Below are 14,167 nucleotides of genomic sequence, written 5' to 3'. Positions count from 1 at the left end.
TCTCCTTTCCCCTTCACAGGCACACATTCTGGCAGTTCCGCCATGAGAACCCCACGACCAGGGTGGGGGGCCCTCCCCCCGATGGGCTCCCTGGCTTCAACAGTGGGGTGATGCTGCTGAGCCTGGAGGCCATGCGCCAGTCCCCGCTCTACAGCCGCCTGCTGGAGCCCGCGCACGTGCAGCAGCTGGCCAGCAAGTACCACTTCCGCGGCCACCTCGGGGACCAGGACTTCTTCACCATGATCGGCATGGAGCACCCCGAGCTCTTCCACGTGCTGGACTGTACCTGGAACCGGCAGCTGTGCACCTGGTGGAGGGACCATGGCTACAGCGACGTCTTTGACGCTTACTTCCACTGTGAGGGCCACGTCAAGATCTACCACGGGAACTGCAACACCCCCATCCCGGACGACTAGGTGCATTTGCACCGCCTGCTTCTGCTCTGGGGCAGGCCCCAGGGAAGTATCACCCCCTGGAAAGACTCTGCAGAGACTCCTCCAGGATCATGGTACTGCAGATCTGTCACCCAGCTGGTCACTGTCCTGAGGCCACCCAATGAAGACTGGCCTTTGCATTGCTGGTGCTCAGGACCTTCTTCCTTTAGAGGACCAGGCATCAAGAAGCATGCACACATAGACATCTTCCTGTAGGCTGGGAACAGCATATGAAGAGAGGGAAGGAAAGAAAGTGGTGCCCAGGTCCTTAAGGAGCCAGAATACTTTGAGAAACTGCCTTTCTTGGACCAAATATAAATTTAAATTGGCAGGCTTCTATTTTATGAGAAAGAATAAACAGTACCACTGTGGTTCCCACTGAGCTCTGGATGAATGAGCCAGGGTTTTAACAAGCAGTCCAGAGCTGAAGCTTCCGGAGGAGGCCTGACCTTCCATGTCCTGACCTCAGGAGCTGTGTGCTCCCTCAAGACACTCACGTGGCATGGCACAGGCTGCAAGATTGCCACCTCTCTGAGGAAGGCCTCCAGGGCCAGCTGGGGCCCATATAAAAGTTTCCTTGCTGTACCACTTAAAGCTTTATCCCCCAATAACATCCCAGAATTCCATTATCCCCTATCCATCCAAACCAACTCCAGGTGACCTGATTGTACTAAGAAGTCAAATCCACCATCAAAGAACAGAGACTGGCCACCCCAAGGACATGCAGTGCAATCATCAGGCCTGGGAAGACTCATTCCAAAGAATAGCCCAGCAGTTCCCAGGTGCACCTGAGTGCTCGGAAGGGGTGTTGCTCATAGGCTTCTAATTATTCTAGTCTCTGTTTAAAAAAAAAAAAAAATCACTGTACTTTCCTGTCATGCCACACCAGACCCTGTACCCGAGCAGACATTACAGTGTGGTTGTCTTTCTTCTTGTGAGGGCTTCTCCTGTAGGCAAGCTGCAGACATGAAGGCCCTGGGGTCCCATTTTGTACTTGAGCTGATGTCCTTGGGCAAGAAATATTGTAGGATTTTCATCTTATTTTTAATTTTGTTTACATTTTATTTTTTTCATCATGGATGAGAATAGCTAATAAATAATCTTTGAGAAACACAGTGGTTCATGTTGTTTGTTCTCCAAACAGTATTCAGCCACATGAAGCTTCTGAAGGAGGAGTGCAATCAATATCATCCAGGTCCCCTCTTCACCTGAATAGGTGTTGCAGCCTCACAGCGGGTCTCTGAGACCAAAGAGAGGGCATGTCTGAGGGCATCAGGGAGGTAGGTGTCTGTTCGGTTCAAAATGCAGAATGATTTCATTCTAGGTACTGATGGGTCTGTCTGCTCCCGACCCCCAGGACCACCCTCACCCCCCTCCCCTGCCTCTAGCTTCCCAGCCCCGCCTTCCCCATTCCATTGAGCCCTGAGTGGATGAGGGGAGCATGGCCTCCCCAGCCCTCTGCAGTGGCACAGTCAGTCTGTTCTCTTGGTTACTTGATTTCCTATTTATAGCTACCAGTTATTGAGCGCCTGCTGCGAGCAAAGCACTGTATGAGGGGGATTTATATATGCTGTTGATTATACTCATGAAAACCTCAGGAAGGTAGTTCTGATTCTGAAATTGACTGTAAGAAAATGTAAGAGACAGGGCCAGAGTCACACACAACATGAAAAAGCCTGGAAGCCACTTAAAATATTGAATAACGAAATAGATAATGTATGCTGTGGCCACATAATGGAAGACTTTATTAAAAATCATATTTGAGGGAATATTTAATGCATCAGGAAATGCTTACAGTATACTATTGAGTAAAAAATAGATGGAAAATATAAGATTTATATGACATGAGCCTTTATTTTGGAAATTACATAAATCTATGTAATTTTTAAAATATCTGTATGAGTTTGTGTACATAACAGATATGCACACACATAAAACTCAGTATGTGTAAAAGAGACGAGGGGTCAAGCCAGTTCTGCTGTATTTCATTAGTTGAACTCCTAAAAAGCCATGTGTTTCGAATATCACAATTAAAAAAACAACAATAGAAAAAAAACTTTCAGTGCCGGGAGGAAAGTGGATTAAAGGCTAGAAAATTTTGGAGTAACAATAATCAAAGGATTTTTCTGCAGTAATTTCAATAATTAAAGTATTTCTAAAGCTATGAGTATCTCTTGTTATTGCAAAGAAAATTAATAAACTCATTGTTAAAAATGGTCAGAAGCCCAACAGCATCTCCCACTTACTTTTGAGATCCCTCTCCAGGAGCGCCCTCTCCTCTGTCCCCAGTGGCTGTACCACCTGTGGTGAATGACAAAATCACACACCACAGGAAACCCAGCAAAGCCACATTTGACAAATCTTGGAGTGCTGGTTCCTGCATGGGGTCCTGTTGTAACCAGTGTAATGCAAACGTAATTAATTGTGCTGTACTTAATTTGTTTCATGAACACTTTCACTATTGAGTGGTTTTCATGAAAAGAACAAAAGTCTGAAAAGAGAATATTTCTGGGTACTAAAATTAAGTTAATTTTAATCTTCATCTATATTTTGTGTTTTTATAATGAATATTAATCTTAATGCCACACACTTTTAACTACACTCCTCTGCAATTAAGGCAAGTAGTAGTGCTGACCTTTTTTCAGCTTGTGATTGGCTGTGGCTGACATAAGAAAACATAATCTAGGTCAAGAAGGCTCTGAGTCCTCAACTTTCCCAATGGATGCCCTGTTTCTCTAAATAAAAGTAATCTAATAATAGCAGCTCCAGAGCCTGCTTTCATCTTGCAGATACTGTCATCTTTTGTGTGTACACAAGGTCCACTCCACAAGTGATAATGGCCTTTGGAAAGCTTGTGGGCTGGTTGTTGAGGTTTATTCTTGTATGTGTGTCAAGCCAGGCAGATGACAGCCTCCCCATCAACAGCATTTCCTCAAGCCACAGAATAACATGTTGGTACAGTGGGCTCCCGACCTAGTGCACACCAGGTGCAGGGGCAGCTGGCGCTTGGTCCCTGCTTTGAATAAAAGCCAAACCTTTGCTAATTTTAAAACTCTTACTGGCTGATCTTAGTTTGGGAGGCCCAGAAATTGGGCTAAGTCTGGATTTGGCAGGACAGACATCTCCAAGCAGGCAGTGTGGTGTAGTGGAGAGAGCCACACTCCTGAGACAGGCACCCATCTCTGAATCCACCCTCTGTTCTCACTAGCTGAGCCATCTTGGACAAGCAAGTTCACATCGTACCCATTTCTAGACATAGGTAATAAGCAGGGGCTGGGGCTCTTCATGGGCTCAAAGGAGGGTTGGAGGAGGGAAAAAGATATATAAGAACTTGGTAAGTGACAAAATAATGCAGAGATGTAAGAGGAATTCTGATAATTATTACTTAAAATATTCTTTTTAAATAAGAAATGACTGACATCTGGGGCTCATACAATGTGCTGTTAGCATCTCCCTAAGCCCATTGCCCAGCCAGGTACTTGCTTGGAGGCTATCCACTGTTCTCTTTAGCCACCCCACTCTGCAGAGGTCCGGGGATGTAGAGGTCAAAGGCGACCACAGCTCACAGGTAGCCTATTGAGTGTGACTTAAGCAGTCAGGGGCTAAGCTACCTCAGCTCATGGGTAATTTTTCAGGGGTTCCTTGGATAAACCCTTCCCGGCTCTAGGCCTAGGTTTTTCTTTGTAAAACCAAGGTGGTGGGGGTAACTGATTGACCAGGTCTCTGAGCAGCACCTCTACCCCCAGCTCTTTTTGGAGCAGCACCGCGGGGTTCATCCGTGCTGTAGTAGGGAGTCCAGATCTCAGCAAACCCTGCAGACCTCAGCCCACCATTCACCAACTTGGAGTTTTTGCCCATGCACACTAAAACTCACGTGAAATTTATTGTCAATACCCACAGCATGCCCCCAAACCCCACAACATTCTGGACAAGCAAAGTGAGGGGTGCAGACTAGCTCCAGAGGGCTATATGGACCCCGAGAAAATGAGCTTCCTTCCAAGGGCCCCAGTCCCTCCACTTATGGTCAGTTGGTAGCTGTGCCGGCTGCAGTCTTGTCTTAGCTTTTGGCCATGTGCCCAGCTCTCCGGGCCTCCCAGGCCGAGCTGCTTGGGATACAGACCCACAGCCCTTAGGTCACACCTGGAGAATGGCTGAGTCCCAAGGCCTTCCCAGAGAGATCAGGGGAGCTGCCCTACAGGACACGTCAAGTAGCACCCGACCAACCATTCTCTTGAGTAGCTTGTGCAGGGCAGAAAAACCTTCTAGAGCAAAGTGCAGTCTGCCGGCCATGAGGGTGGGCTCAGCGCCCACAGAATGTCTACTTGTACCCCCATTCTGAGGGGGAAGAGGACCCCCCCTACGCAGACACTCAGCAGCCAGCTGAAGACCACACAGTATCAGAGCCAGCGGGGCCTCTGCATGCCTTTGAGGCCAAGCAAAGGGTGTTCTAGGGGCTTCAAAGTACTTTCCTAGAGGTACTTGCTGGGAGCGCAGCAAGCCCTGGAGCCAGGTGGGTTCTCCAGTGTGTGTTCTGTTGGCTCACCGAGAGCTCCTTCCTGAAAGGCAGACATCGCTCCAGCCCCACCCTGAGCCCCACAGGCCTTTGCTCCTGATACTGGGCACTGGCCTGTGTGGGATCATGTGGGCGTGGGGCCTGGGAGCCCTTCTGACCCCCCAACAGAAGCAAATTAATGGCACACTGCTGTCCCCTGTGAGCACCTCCAATGTTATTATGTATTCCCTTTTCTTACCACATCCCACTCCCAGCCCCCAGCAGACCATCATTCCAATGTGTGTCCTGTGTACCCTTCTGTGTTCTCAGCACGGCACTCTTGTTTGGAGTCCTCGTGTTTTGATCTAGGTAACTCCAAATCTGCCTCAGGCTCCCTCCTTCCCCACTCAGCACCGCCTATCAGACCCCCACAGTTCTGCTTCCCCATTCCAACGCCCTCCCTTCTTCCCCCACCTTGATCAGGTAGATGGACGCCCAAACCTCTGGCCCACGCCCTCACCCCAGCCCTATCATCCTTGTCCTGGCTCTTCGTGACCCTGGCGAGAAGTTCTTCATGTTGTAGATCCAGGAGCAAAACTGCCAGATCACAAGGTAGGTGGATACAGGGGCTTCTATTTTTGAGCTAGGTTTGACCCAGGTGCCAGCTGCTGAGTGGCAGCCCCCTCTCTACCCTCCCCAGGATGAACCACTGCTCTCTCTTTGTGCCTGTGCTCTTGTTCACCTGTAGGTCATGATCATAGTCCTCCAAAGCGTGTGACCCCCAGCTAAAACCGCCTCTGTGTGGTTGCTATTATGCTCTGTGGGAAGAGGCTAGATGGAAGGCAAGACCCCTTTCCAGTCCTCAGTCCTCCCTGGATGCCCTGGGCCAACGGAACACCCCCTGGGAGAACCCACTTGGCTCCAAGGCTCGCTGTGCTCCCAGTGCTGCTGTGCTGAGTGGAAGGAGGGTGACCCATGTGAAACACCTTGGAGCCCCTAGAACACCCTCGCTCCCTCACACCCTGGCTGGTCCCCAGTGCCACAAGCCTCTGACTCCAGAACCTTTGTGAAAGCCCTGTGGTCACCCAGGGAGTGCTCTGGTCTTTGGGCCCCAGCCTGGTGTTCATGCATGAGGGTACCCTGCTCTCACTCAGGGCACCACCTCAACCACATTCAGGAGGCTCTTCTCCCATCCAGCCCAGCCCAGCCCGGGTTCTTCCCAGAGCCCAGAATAGCTTTGCACAGGTGTGGAGCTGAGGCTGAGGCTTCCCACTGGATGTATATAGAGGGCCTGGGCTGGCAAGGTGAGCTGCCTGGGCAGCAGGTAGCCCTCTTTGTGCAGGAAGTTCTCTTTGGTGGCTCTCCTCTTCCACCTCTCCTCCCTGGCCCTGTCTCCCTCCCCAGGGGCCTCTTGCCACCCCACAAGCTTTGAAATGTCCCAGCTGGGGCTTCCACTGTCTTGCTGGCACCCACCCCACTCCCACCTCTCCCTGCTGGGTTTCTGCTGTTGCCAGTGGGTGGACTCTGAGATGGGGAAGCGTGTGGAGCGTCCCGGGAAGTGCTGTGGGAGGGGAGGGGAGCAGGGTCGGGCAGAGAGCTGTGCAGGAGTCCAACACAGGCCTCAGCCCATCCCACTCAGGGAGCTGGGATAGATTTGCAAAGAGGAATGAGGCCCTTACCTGAGCTCTGTGGAAATATGAGCTCTCTTTCATCCAGACTCTGGGTATGACTCGGGCTATGAGGATCCTCAAGGCCTTTAACACTCGCCTGTCCAGTCACTGGGCATCCGTTGGCCTCAGGGTTTGGGCTTCAGCCAGGATAATCCTTAGGACTACACTCTGAGCCATCAGCAGCCAACAGTTCAGGGCATCAAGGTCCCATCCTGATGGGGGTCTGGGCAGCACACCACAGTGTTCACTCCAGGAGCCCTGTCCCTGTAGGCCCAGCTGCCCACAGCCCCCTCTGTATTGTCCTCTTTGGCTTCCCTCTGAACCACTCTCCCCTCAAAGGCCTTTAGCCCTGGGCATTTCCTGCTTCTGCTCTGACCTCTTTTGGGCTTCTTAGCAACCCCACCCCAGAGTGGGAGAGCCCAGGCTCAGGCTCGTTGTGTAGGCCTGCCATGTTAACCCTGCCCAGACTGCTACAGCCCAGCGTGCCCCATGGTGTCAGGTTGATCCATTGACAGCCCCAGGAAAGGTCATCTGCTGTTTGCAGGGAACAAGATCTTTCCCTTCTGTCCCTTCACTCAAAAATTGGATGCCTACCAGAGCCCACAGGTCCACAGTGGTTCTGTGAGTGGCTCTGGACATAATGACAGGCTATAGGGATGCTGCTCAGCAAGAAGGACAGGGCCTCAGCCCCTTGGTGGCAGGTGACCTGTGTTCTCCCTGGGCTAAGAGCCCTGCTGTTTCCGGGGATGATGGCAGTGTTGTGAACCTCCTCCAGGGCTACCCTCTGCTCACTGGGGACGGGGGCTGGATTTCATGGAAAGAGCACAGATTCAGAGGGAAAGAATTCAAGTTGGCATCCCAGTTGTGACAGCCCCGAGCATTGGTTGGATTCTGGAGTTATAGTGGTGACGAGTGTGGACCATCTCCATCCTGATGACACATCCTACCTGGTGAGGAGGTCTCATTGCCTGGGCAAGGGCTCTGAGTGGGAGCCAAGTGTCCACTGAAAGGGGTATCCCCGATTCACACTAGGGTGAAGGATGTCTCCTTGAGGACATGATGAGACCCCCCAAATGTGCCCCTGTGAGAGACAGCATGGTTGTGTGTCCTTGACTTGACCTCTGAGTCTCTCTCCCACACCTAGATTCCCAACTCCACACAGGGAGGTACTGTTTTCTGGGAATGAGGAAGTTACCTGAACTCTGTTGATAAATGTGAGCTGTATTCTGTCCAGGCTCCAGTGGGACTGCAGCCACTAGGATTCTGAAACCTGCCTTGCCAATAACTTCTTGTGTGCAAGTTACTCTCACCTCTGGCCCTTGCTGGCCTCTTCACTCTGAGCCATCGCAGCCAGAGTGAAGAGGCCAGCAAGGGCCAGAGTTAGTCAGAGCCTGCAATTCAACACGGAGGGGGAAACAAACCTCTGAACACAGTCAGCATCCTCATGTTCCAGGGAATCAGCCCACACAGGCATGGTTTGGGTGAGACAAGATGGGGCCTGGGTGGTGACCCTGAGTCTTCTCAGGCTGGGGCATCTGGACCGGGAGTTGTAGGTTGTTGGTCCTGCCAGAGGGTTGAAGTCTTGGGTAGGGATGTCTTGGTACTAATAGAAAGAACGTGGGAATTGTGTGAAGTGCAGAGAGCATCACCCGACTCAGGTCTGTGTGAGCACCTTCACCTCCACCTGTGCAGAGAGCAAGCTGAATTCAGACCTAGACAGTGGCCCTTGAGGATTAAGGAACAACAGCCCAGTCCTTGCACTTCCCAGAGTGCCTTCCCCGGATGTGCCCAGAGCCTCTGCAGCCCCTCCCATCTCCACCTCCTTTCCACCACCTGCTCTTCTGTGGGGCCCCAGCTCGAAGCCTTCAGCTGGTGTTGGGAGTCCCTTTCCATCCCCTGTGCCACCTTGTGTGCCCCCTTAAGTGTGGTGGAGAATCTCTTCTGTCAAGGATTTCTTGTAAGATAAAGCTGTGGGATGATGGATACCTCCTGAGGGAGTGAGAGGCCTGGAAAACAGGGCTCTGGGACTGGTGGCCTGCAGGAGGCCATGAGGCTTGGGAAAAGTGTCGGGGCCTGTTGAAGAGTCGTGAGTGAGGGTTTGAGCACATGAGAGGCTTTAGGAAGAGTGTTGAGGAGAAGAACAGGATGGTGACATTGGTAGCAAGGAGGTGCTCCGTGGGGCCTCCTGGCAAGGAGAACAAGTGGCCCTGACTTACATTCCATCCTGACTGCTGCCGGGAGCCTCCCCAGGCTCCAGGGCCCAGGGTTTGTGTGGGCGACACCTAACATGGCTTAGAAGCCTGCGAAATCTGCTGCCCTCAGCCCCACCCCTGCTGCTCAGGGTACTTTTTTGTTGTTGTTCTTTTTAGATACACATGACAGTAGAGGGTATTTTGAGGTATTATACACACATAGAGTACACCTTTCCAATCTTGTGGTTGTACGTGATGTGGAGTTTCACTGGTGGTGTGTGCATACATGAACATGGGAAAGCTATGTCCTATTCATTCCACTGTCTTTCCTATTCCCATTCCCCATCCCTTCCCTTCATTCCCCTTTGTCTAATCCAATGAACTTCTATTCTTCCCACCCTCTTATTATGTGTTAGCATCTGCATATCAGAGAGAACGTTCAGCCTTTGGTTTGGGGGGGATTGGCTTACTTCATTTAGCATGATAATATCCAGTTCCATCAATTTACTGGCAAATGCCATAGTTTCATTCTTCTTTATGGATAAATGATATTCCATTGTGTATATATACACCACATTTTCTTTATCCATTCATCTGTTGAAGGACACCTAGGTTGATTCCATAGCTTAGCTATTGTGAATTGAGCTGCTATAAACATTCATGTGGTTGTGTCCCTATAGTATTCTGATTTTAAGTCCTTTGTGTATATACTGGGGAGCTGGGTCAAGTGTTGGTTCCATTTCAAGTTTTCTAAGGCATCTCCATACTACTTTCCAGAATGGTTGCACCAATTTGCAGTCCCACCAGCAGTATATGAATGAACCATTTTCCCCACATCCCCCAGGCACTCTTGAAGGCAGGAATTGTGGCATCTCTGTGCTTCCAGCACCAGACCACACTGCTTGGCACATCATGGGCACTTAACTTTTTGTTTGACCAGTTGAATAAGAGGAGATCATGCCTTGGTATCAGGAGAGAAGGGGTCACAGTAGACTTAGTAGGAGCATGGGGGAAGAGTGGGGCCAGGCCCGGAATCACCCTCCTCGTAAGATGCCCCAGGAAGGGGCAAAGGAGGGAGGAGTGAGGACCCTGGGCAATTGGGAGAATGTAGCATTAGGGCAAATTTGGGGTGTATGGATGGAGGCCCAGAAACAGACACTGAAGGTAGGAAGGGCCCCCTGTCCCCACTAAGGGATATCTCTGCAGTCACATTTGTCTTCTCATCTAGCTTAATAAATTCCTGGAACTTGACTGTCCCTTAGGTGATTGTTTTGCCCATAAAATTCCCAGTATCTGACTGGAAGGTGCCCTAAAATGTACTGTTATCACAGATGAGTGGGGCCCAGGTGGGGGGATCCTTGGAGTGCAGTTGGCCCTGGAGAGGTGCCCAGGGGCAGTTGGAGGTGTGCCACAGAGGCCTCAGGACCTCCTGAAAGAGGAGCAGAGACGAAGGAGGAGCTCGAGATGCTGCGTCTCTAAGCCCACCTCCCACCCATCCTCCGCATAGCCCACTGGGAAACCTTTACTTCCTGCCCCTGTGACTGTTCAGGCCCCAGCTTCCTGCTCCTCTGTAAATAACTGTGGGAGCAGACGCTGTGAAAGGCTTTCCATCCTCCATCACCCCCTCTTTCCCTAGTCATCTCAGTTCCTATAAAACACACCACAGAAGGCACTCCTGGTACCTCAAAGGCAAACAGGGACACAGAGGCGGGAGGGCTGGTCTGCCTCTGGGCTGGTCAGTTCCCAGATGAAACCACACACTTGTGGCTGGGCCACAACCCTGAAAAGGAAGTGTTTAATAAAAGGAGCTTTTGAAAGCGCAATACAATATTCTTTAAAAATTACAGTTGATTCTTAAAAAAGGAAGAAGATTAATGACCTTAGCAAAATGAACAAGAAACTGTCCTGACCTACCCAGGACGTTGACCAGAGTCAGAATGTGCTGTGATTTCTCCTTAAAAAGGCATCCAGAAACACCACGGCCCTCTTGAGGGACAGACCCCTGCTTCTTGCTGTACTCATGGCAGTGCGCCCTTTACTCTGGGGTAAGGTTAGCAACCCCAGCCCTCCTCCTCCCATCCAGGCCTCTTGGGGTCAGTGGGGGTGACAAGGGTGAGGGAGCAGTGGAAAAAGAGTGGTTCTCCTGAACTCTTTTTGTTCACAGGACTTTACTGCTCAAAAACAAGCACTATGGAAGGGTCTCACCTGCATGACTTTGTCTTACTTTACAGCAGCGACCCCCTACGAATTAGAAGGGAAAAGAACTATAGCCACAGTACATAAAGGGGAAACTGAGGTTTAGAGAGGCAGAGATACTTGCGTGGCAAATAACTTACACTAGGGCAAAGGACTTCTAGCCCCAAAGTATTTTATCACTCAAGAAGTGTTTATTGAGTTCCTACTAAGTACCAAACATGATTCTAGGTGCCAGAGACCAGAACAGGTTTACAATTCAGGATTTCTGCCCAGCCACTGAACTGCCTCCTGAAACAACTAGTGTGGACTCTTGTCTCCTGTAAAGATCTTCTGCATTTGCCATAGGGGCCACTCTTCGGAGCTGCCTTGATTCAGTGTGCCACAACTGTAATGCTTTTTCCCCCACATGGATGCTATTTCCTTTGACCTGGATATCAATCTGGTTTTAGCTAACAGAGGAAAAGAGTGAGGGGCTCAGAGGAGCCAAGAGAAGAAAGTAGTTCAAGAAGGAGGCAGTATTTAATCGAATCCTGTGGTCCTGGAAAATAAAGTAAGGATTGAAATGATTCTTGGGACATGTTTGCAATACAACTGAAGATGTCATTTTAAACTGTATGCTTTAGACACAGATTAGGCGGCTGTCTCCCCCAGTGTGGATGTACAGGGAGCGACTCACTAATCACTTGATCACCTCTTCACACCTGCCCAAGTGAAGAACAGCTTCCTGGCTTGTGCCCACATGGACTGTGTGCTGGAAATGGCTCCTGGTGGCTTGGGAGAGCTGGCTGCTCATTCTCTGGGAATTTTTCAATCTTGTTAAAAACAAGCGTTATTACAAATTGCATTGTATAAATTTTTGAGTAAATAAATTATCTTAAAAACAAAGGTAATCAATATCCAAGACTCACCATAGTTACTTTAGTGCATTTTGTTCTCTGTCCTCTTGAAGTTATCTGTTGTGGGAACACTACATGTTCAAGTTCAAGTACACTACCATGCACCTTCTCCCATCTCCATGATGGTGACACCACATTGGTAAATTATATTATACCACAGAAATTGGCAAATGCCACAAGCCAGGACTTTTGATTCCAGACAGCAGGCGGTTATGTATGTATCAGCAGACAACTGCTTGTACAATTCCTTGCATATTTTTCTTGCATGTACAGATGAGTGAATGGGCAGACGGTTAGTGGATGGATGGATGATTATTTGTATGGTTTGGGGCTTCTCTTTTTAGTCCCTGAAGCCTGAAGACTATGTTTCCAGGGCTTGAAATAGCAAACCATGCTAATAGTCTCATCTAGCCTGCCATGGGCCTGTTCTTAGCTGAGAAACATTTTCTATTCACTATCTTTTCCACAAACACAGAAAGTGAAGAGCTTGCTTTGAGAAGTGGGACTACATCCACTTAATTTGCTAGGATAAGTGAAGCATTTCCTAGGCAGGACAGGGATACTTTTCTCTTCTTCATGCCTGTGGGTGGCTTTGGTGCCAAGCTGTCCCGTTCATTTCTTTGCCCACATGCAGCCCTGGCACGGCAGGCTGATAGGACCACACCTCCGTGGATACACATGTCCTCATTTCTAGAGCTTCATAGGCAGCAAGGCTGAAGGAGGAGTCATGCACACAACTCAGGGCTTGCAGAGTGGTCGCCATGTAACGGGTGGAGTGGGACCTGTATCCACTGTAGAAACAAGTTGGGCCACCATTTAGTCGCCAGTATCTGCCCCCTCCTGTTTCAAAAGCCATCGGGAAACACCCAACACCATTTTCCTGTCCCCTTGAGATGGTGGAGGAATGGGTTCTAACCCCAGCTCCACTCCTAATACCCCACAGAGCCCTAAGTATGATCTCTCGCCATACTGGACCTCATTTTCCCTTCTGTAAAGTAATGAGATGAACTTAGATCAGCGTCTATCAGAAGCTATTTTGGGAGAAAAATTATCTGGTCAAAAAAAAAAATTTCTTGGGAACTGTTTAGGAAATCCTGTGCTCACCCTACATCCCTTCCTTGGAGAATCCCCATGTCCCCCAGGGCATCCAAGGCCTGATGAGTCCTGCAGGAGACGACCACATCTGTTTTCAACATCCTAAAACTTACTTCATCACAGAACCTTTTGAGAAAACTGCTGTTCTGGAGTATTAAAACCTCATTGTAGATTCAGGTCAAACATCTTTGGCAAGAATTTTTACAGATGGTGGTATCTCCTCTGTATCAACCTCAAGGGGCAGGTTGACATGAGGTTGTCCCAGCATTAGTGGTTCTGGGTTTAACACCTTGGCTAGGACAGACCAGCTGAATCTCCCTAACAGAAAGGGTCCCTTTCCCTTTCATTGGTATACTTTGAGACCATGTGAATATCCTGAACCCAAATATCTCTCTCCTACTGGTCCCAGCAGCTGGTAACATGTCTGATCACTCCTGGGGGTTGACAAGTGGTGATGGGTGAATTCTGGGTTCCTCCTGGCTACCAGCCTGCTTCTGGAGAGAGGCACTGCCCTCTCACCTTTACCTTTTAGCCCAGTAGTCTTAAACCCTGACTGATTTTTTCCTTCTTTTTCATACTAGGAATTCAACCCATGGGTGCTCTATCCCTGTGCTATATCCCCAGCCCTTTTAATGTTTTATTTTGAGATAGAGTCCTGCTAAATTTTGAGGCTGGCCTTGAACTTTTGATCCTCCTGCCTCAGCCTCCTGAGTAGCTGCGATCACAGGTATGTGGCACATGTCCAGTTCAGGCTGCACATTTTAATTACCTAAGAGCTCTTTTTGCCTGCCCCTCAAAGTCTGATTTTTGGGTGGGGTTCAAGCATGGACCTTTCAAAGCTCCTGGTGATTCTGTACAGCCGAGTGTTCAGCATTGCTGCTCTGGGTTCCAGGAGCTAAAGAAGGATTTGAGGCACAGGAATGGGTGTCCCAGGGAGTTTCCTAAGGTCCCTCTGTCTGTGGGGCTAGGACCAGGAGGAGCAGGTGAGAACGCTGTTGTGAGCATCCTGCTGAAACACCAGAAAGAGGAAGGGAGTTCTGAGGAACAACACTCATGGATAAAAGGCATTTTGATGCTGTAGACCCAGGAGCTGTCTTTGAGGAAGTTTATGGGCTGAAGTTAAGAAAAAAAATGATGAGCAATGCTGTTTGTGCGTGGGGCAGGGCTCTGTGCCTAAAGAGTCTTCACATCC

The 14,167-nt window shown here is 49.6% G+C and overlaps 1 protein-coding gene across 1 annotated transcript in view; it reads left to right on the top strand.

Moving 5' to 3' along the window:
* Positions 1 to 1,545, top strand: part of Xxylt1 (xyloside xylosyltransferase 1) — a 161,235-nt gene extending 159,690 nt beyond the window's left edge. Inside the window, exon 4 of the mRNA XM_027936154.2 lies at positions 20 to 1,545. Within this exon, the coding sequence (XP_027791955.2) occupies positions 20 to 416 (397 nt within the window). The 3' untranslated portion in view covers positions 417 to 1,545. The remainder of the gene's footprint in view (positions 1 to 19) is intronic.
* The last annotated feature ends 12,622 nt before the right edge of the window (positions 1,546 to 14,167 follow it).

The sequence above is a fragment of the Marmota flaviventris genome, chromosome 8 (genome assembly GCF_047511675.1).
Source record: "Marmota flaviventris isolate mMarFla1 chromosome 8, mMarFla1.hap1, whole genome shotgun sequence".
Classification (NCBI taxonomy): domain Eukaryota; kingdom Metazoa; phylum Chordata; class Mammalia; order Rodentia; family Sciuridae; genus Marmota; species Marmota flaviventris.
The sequence above is the reverse complement of the archived record's forward strand: the minus strand, read 5'-3'. Positions and strand labels throughout refer to the sequence as shown.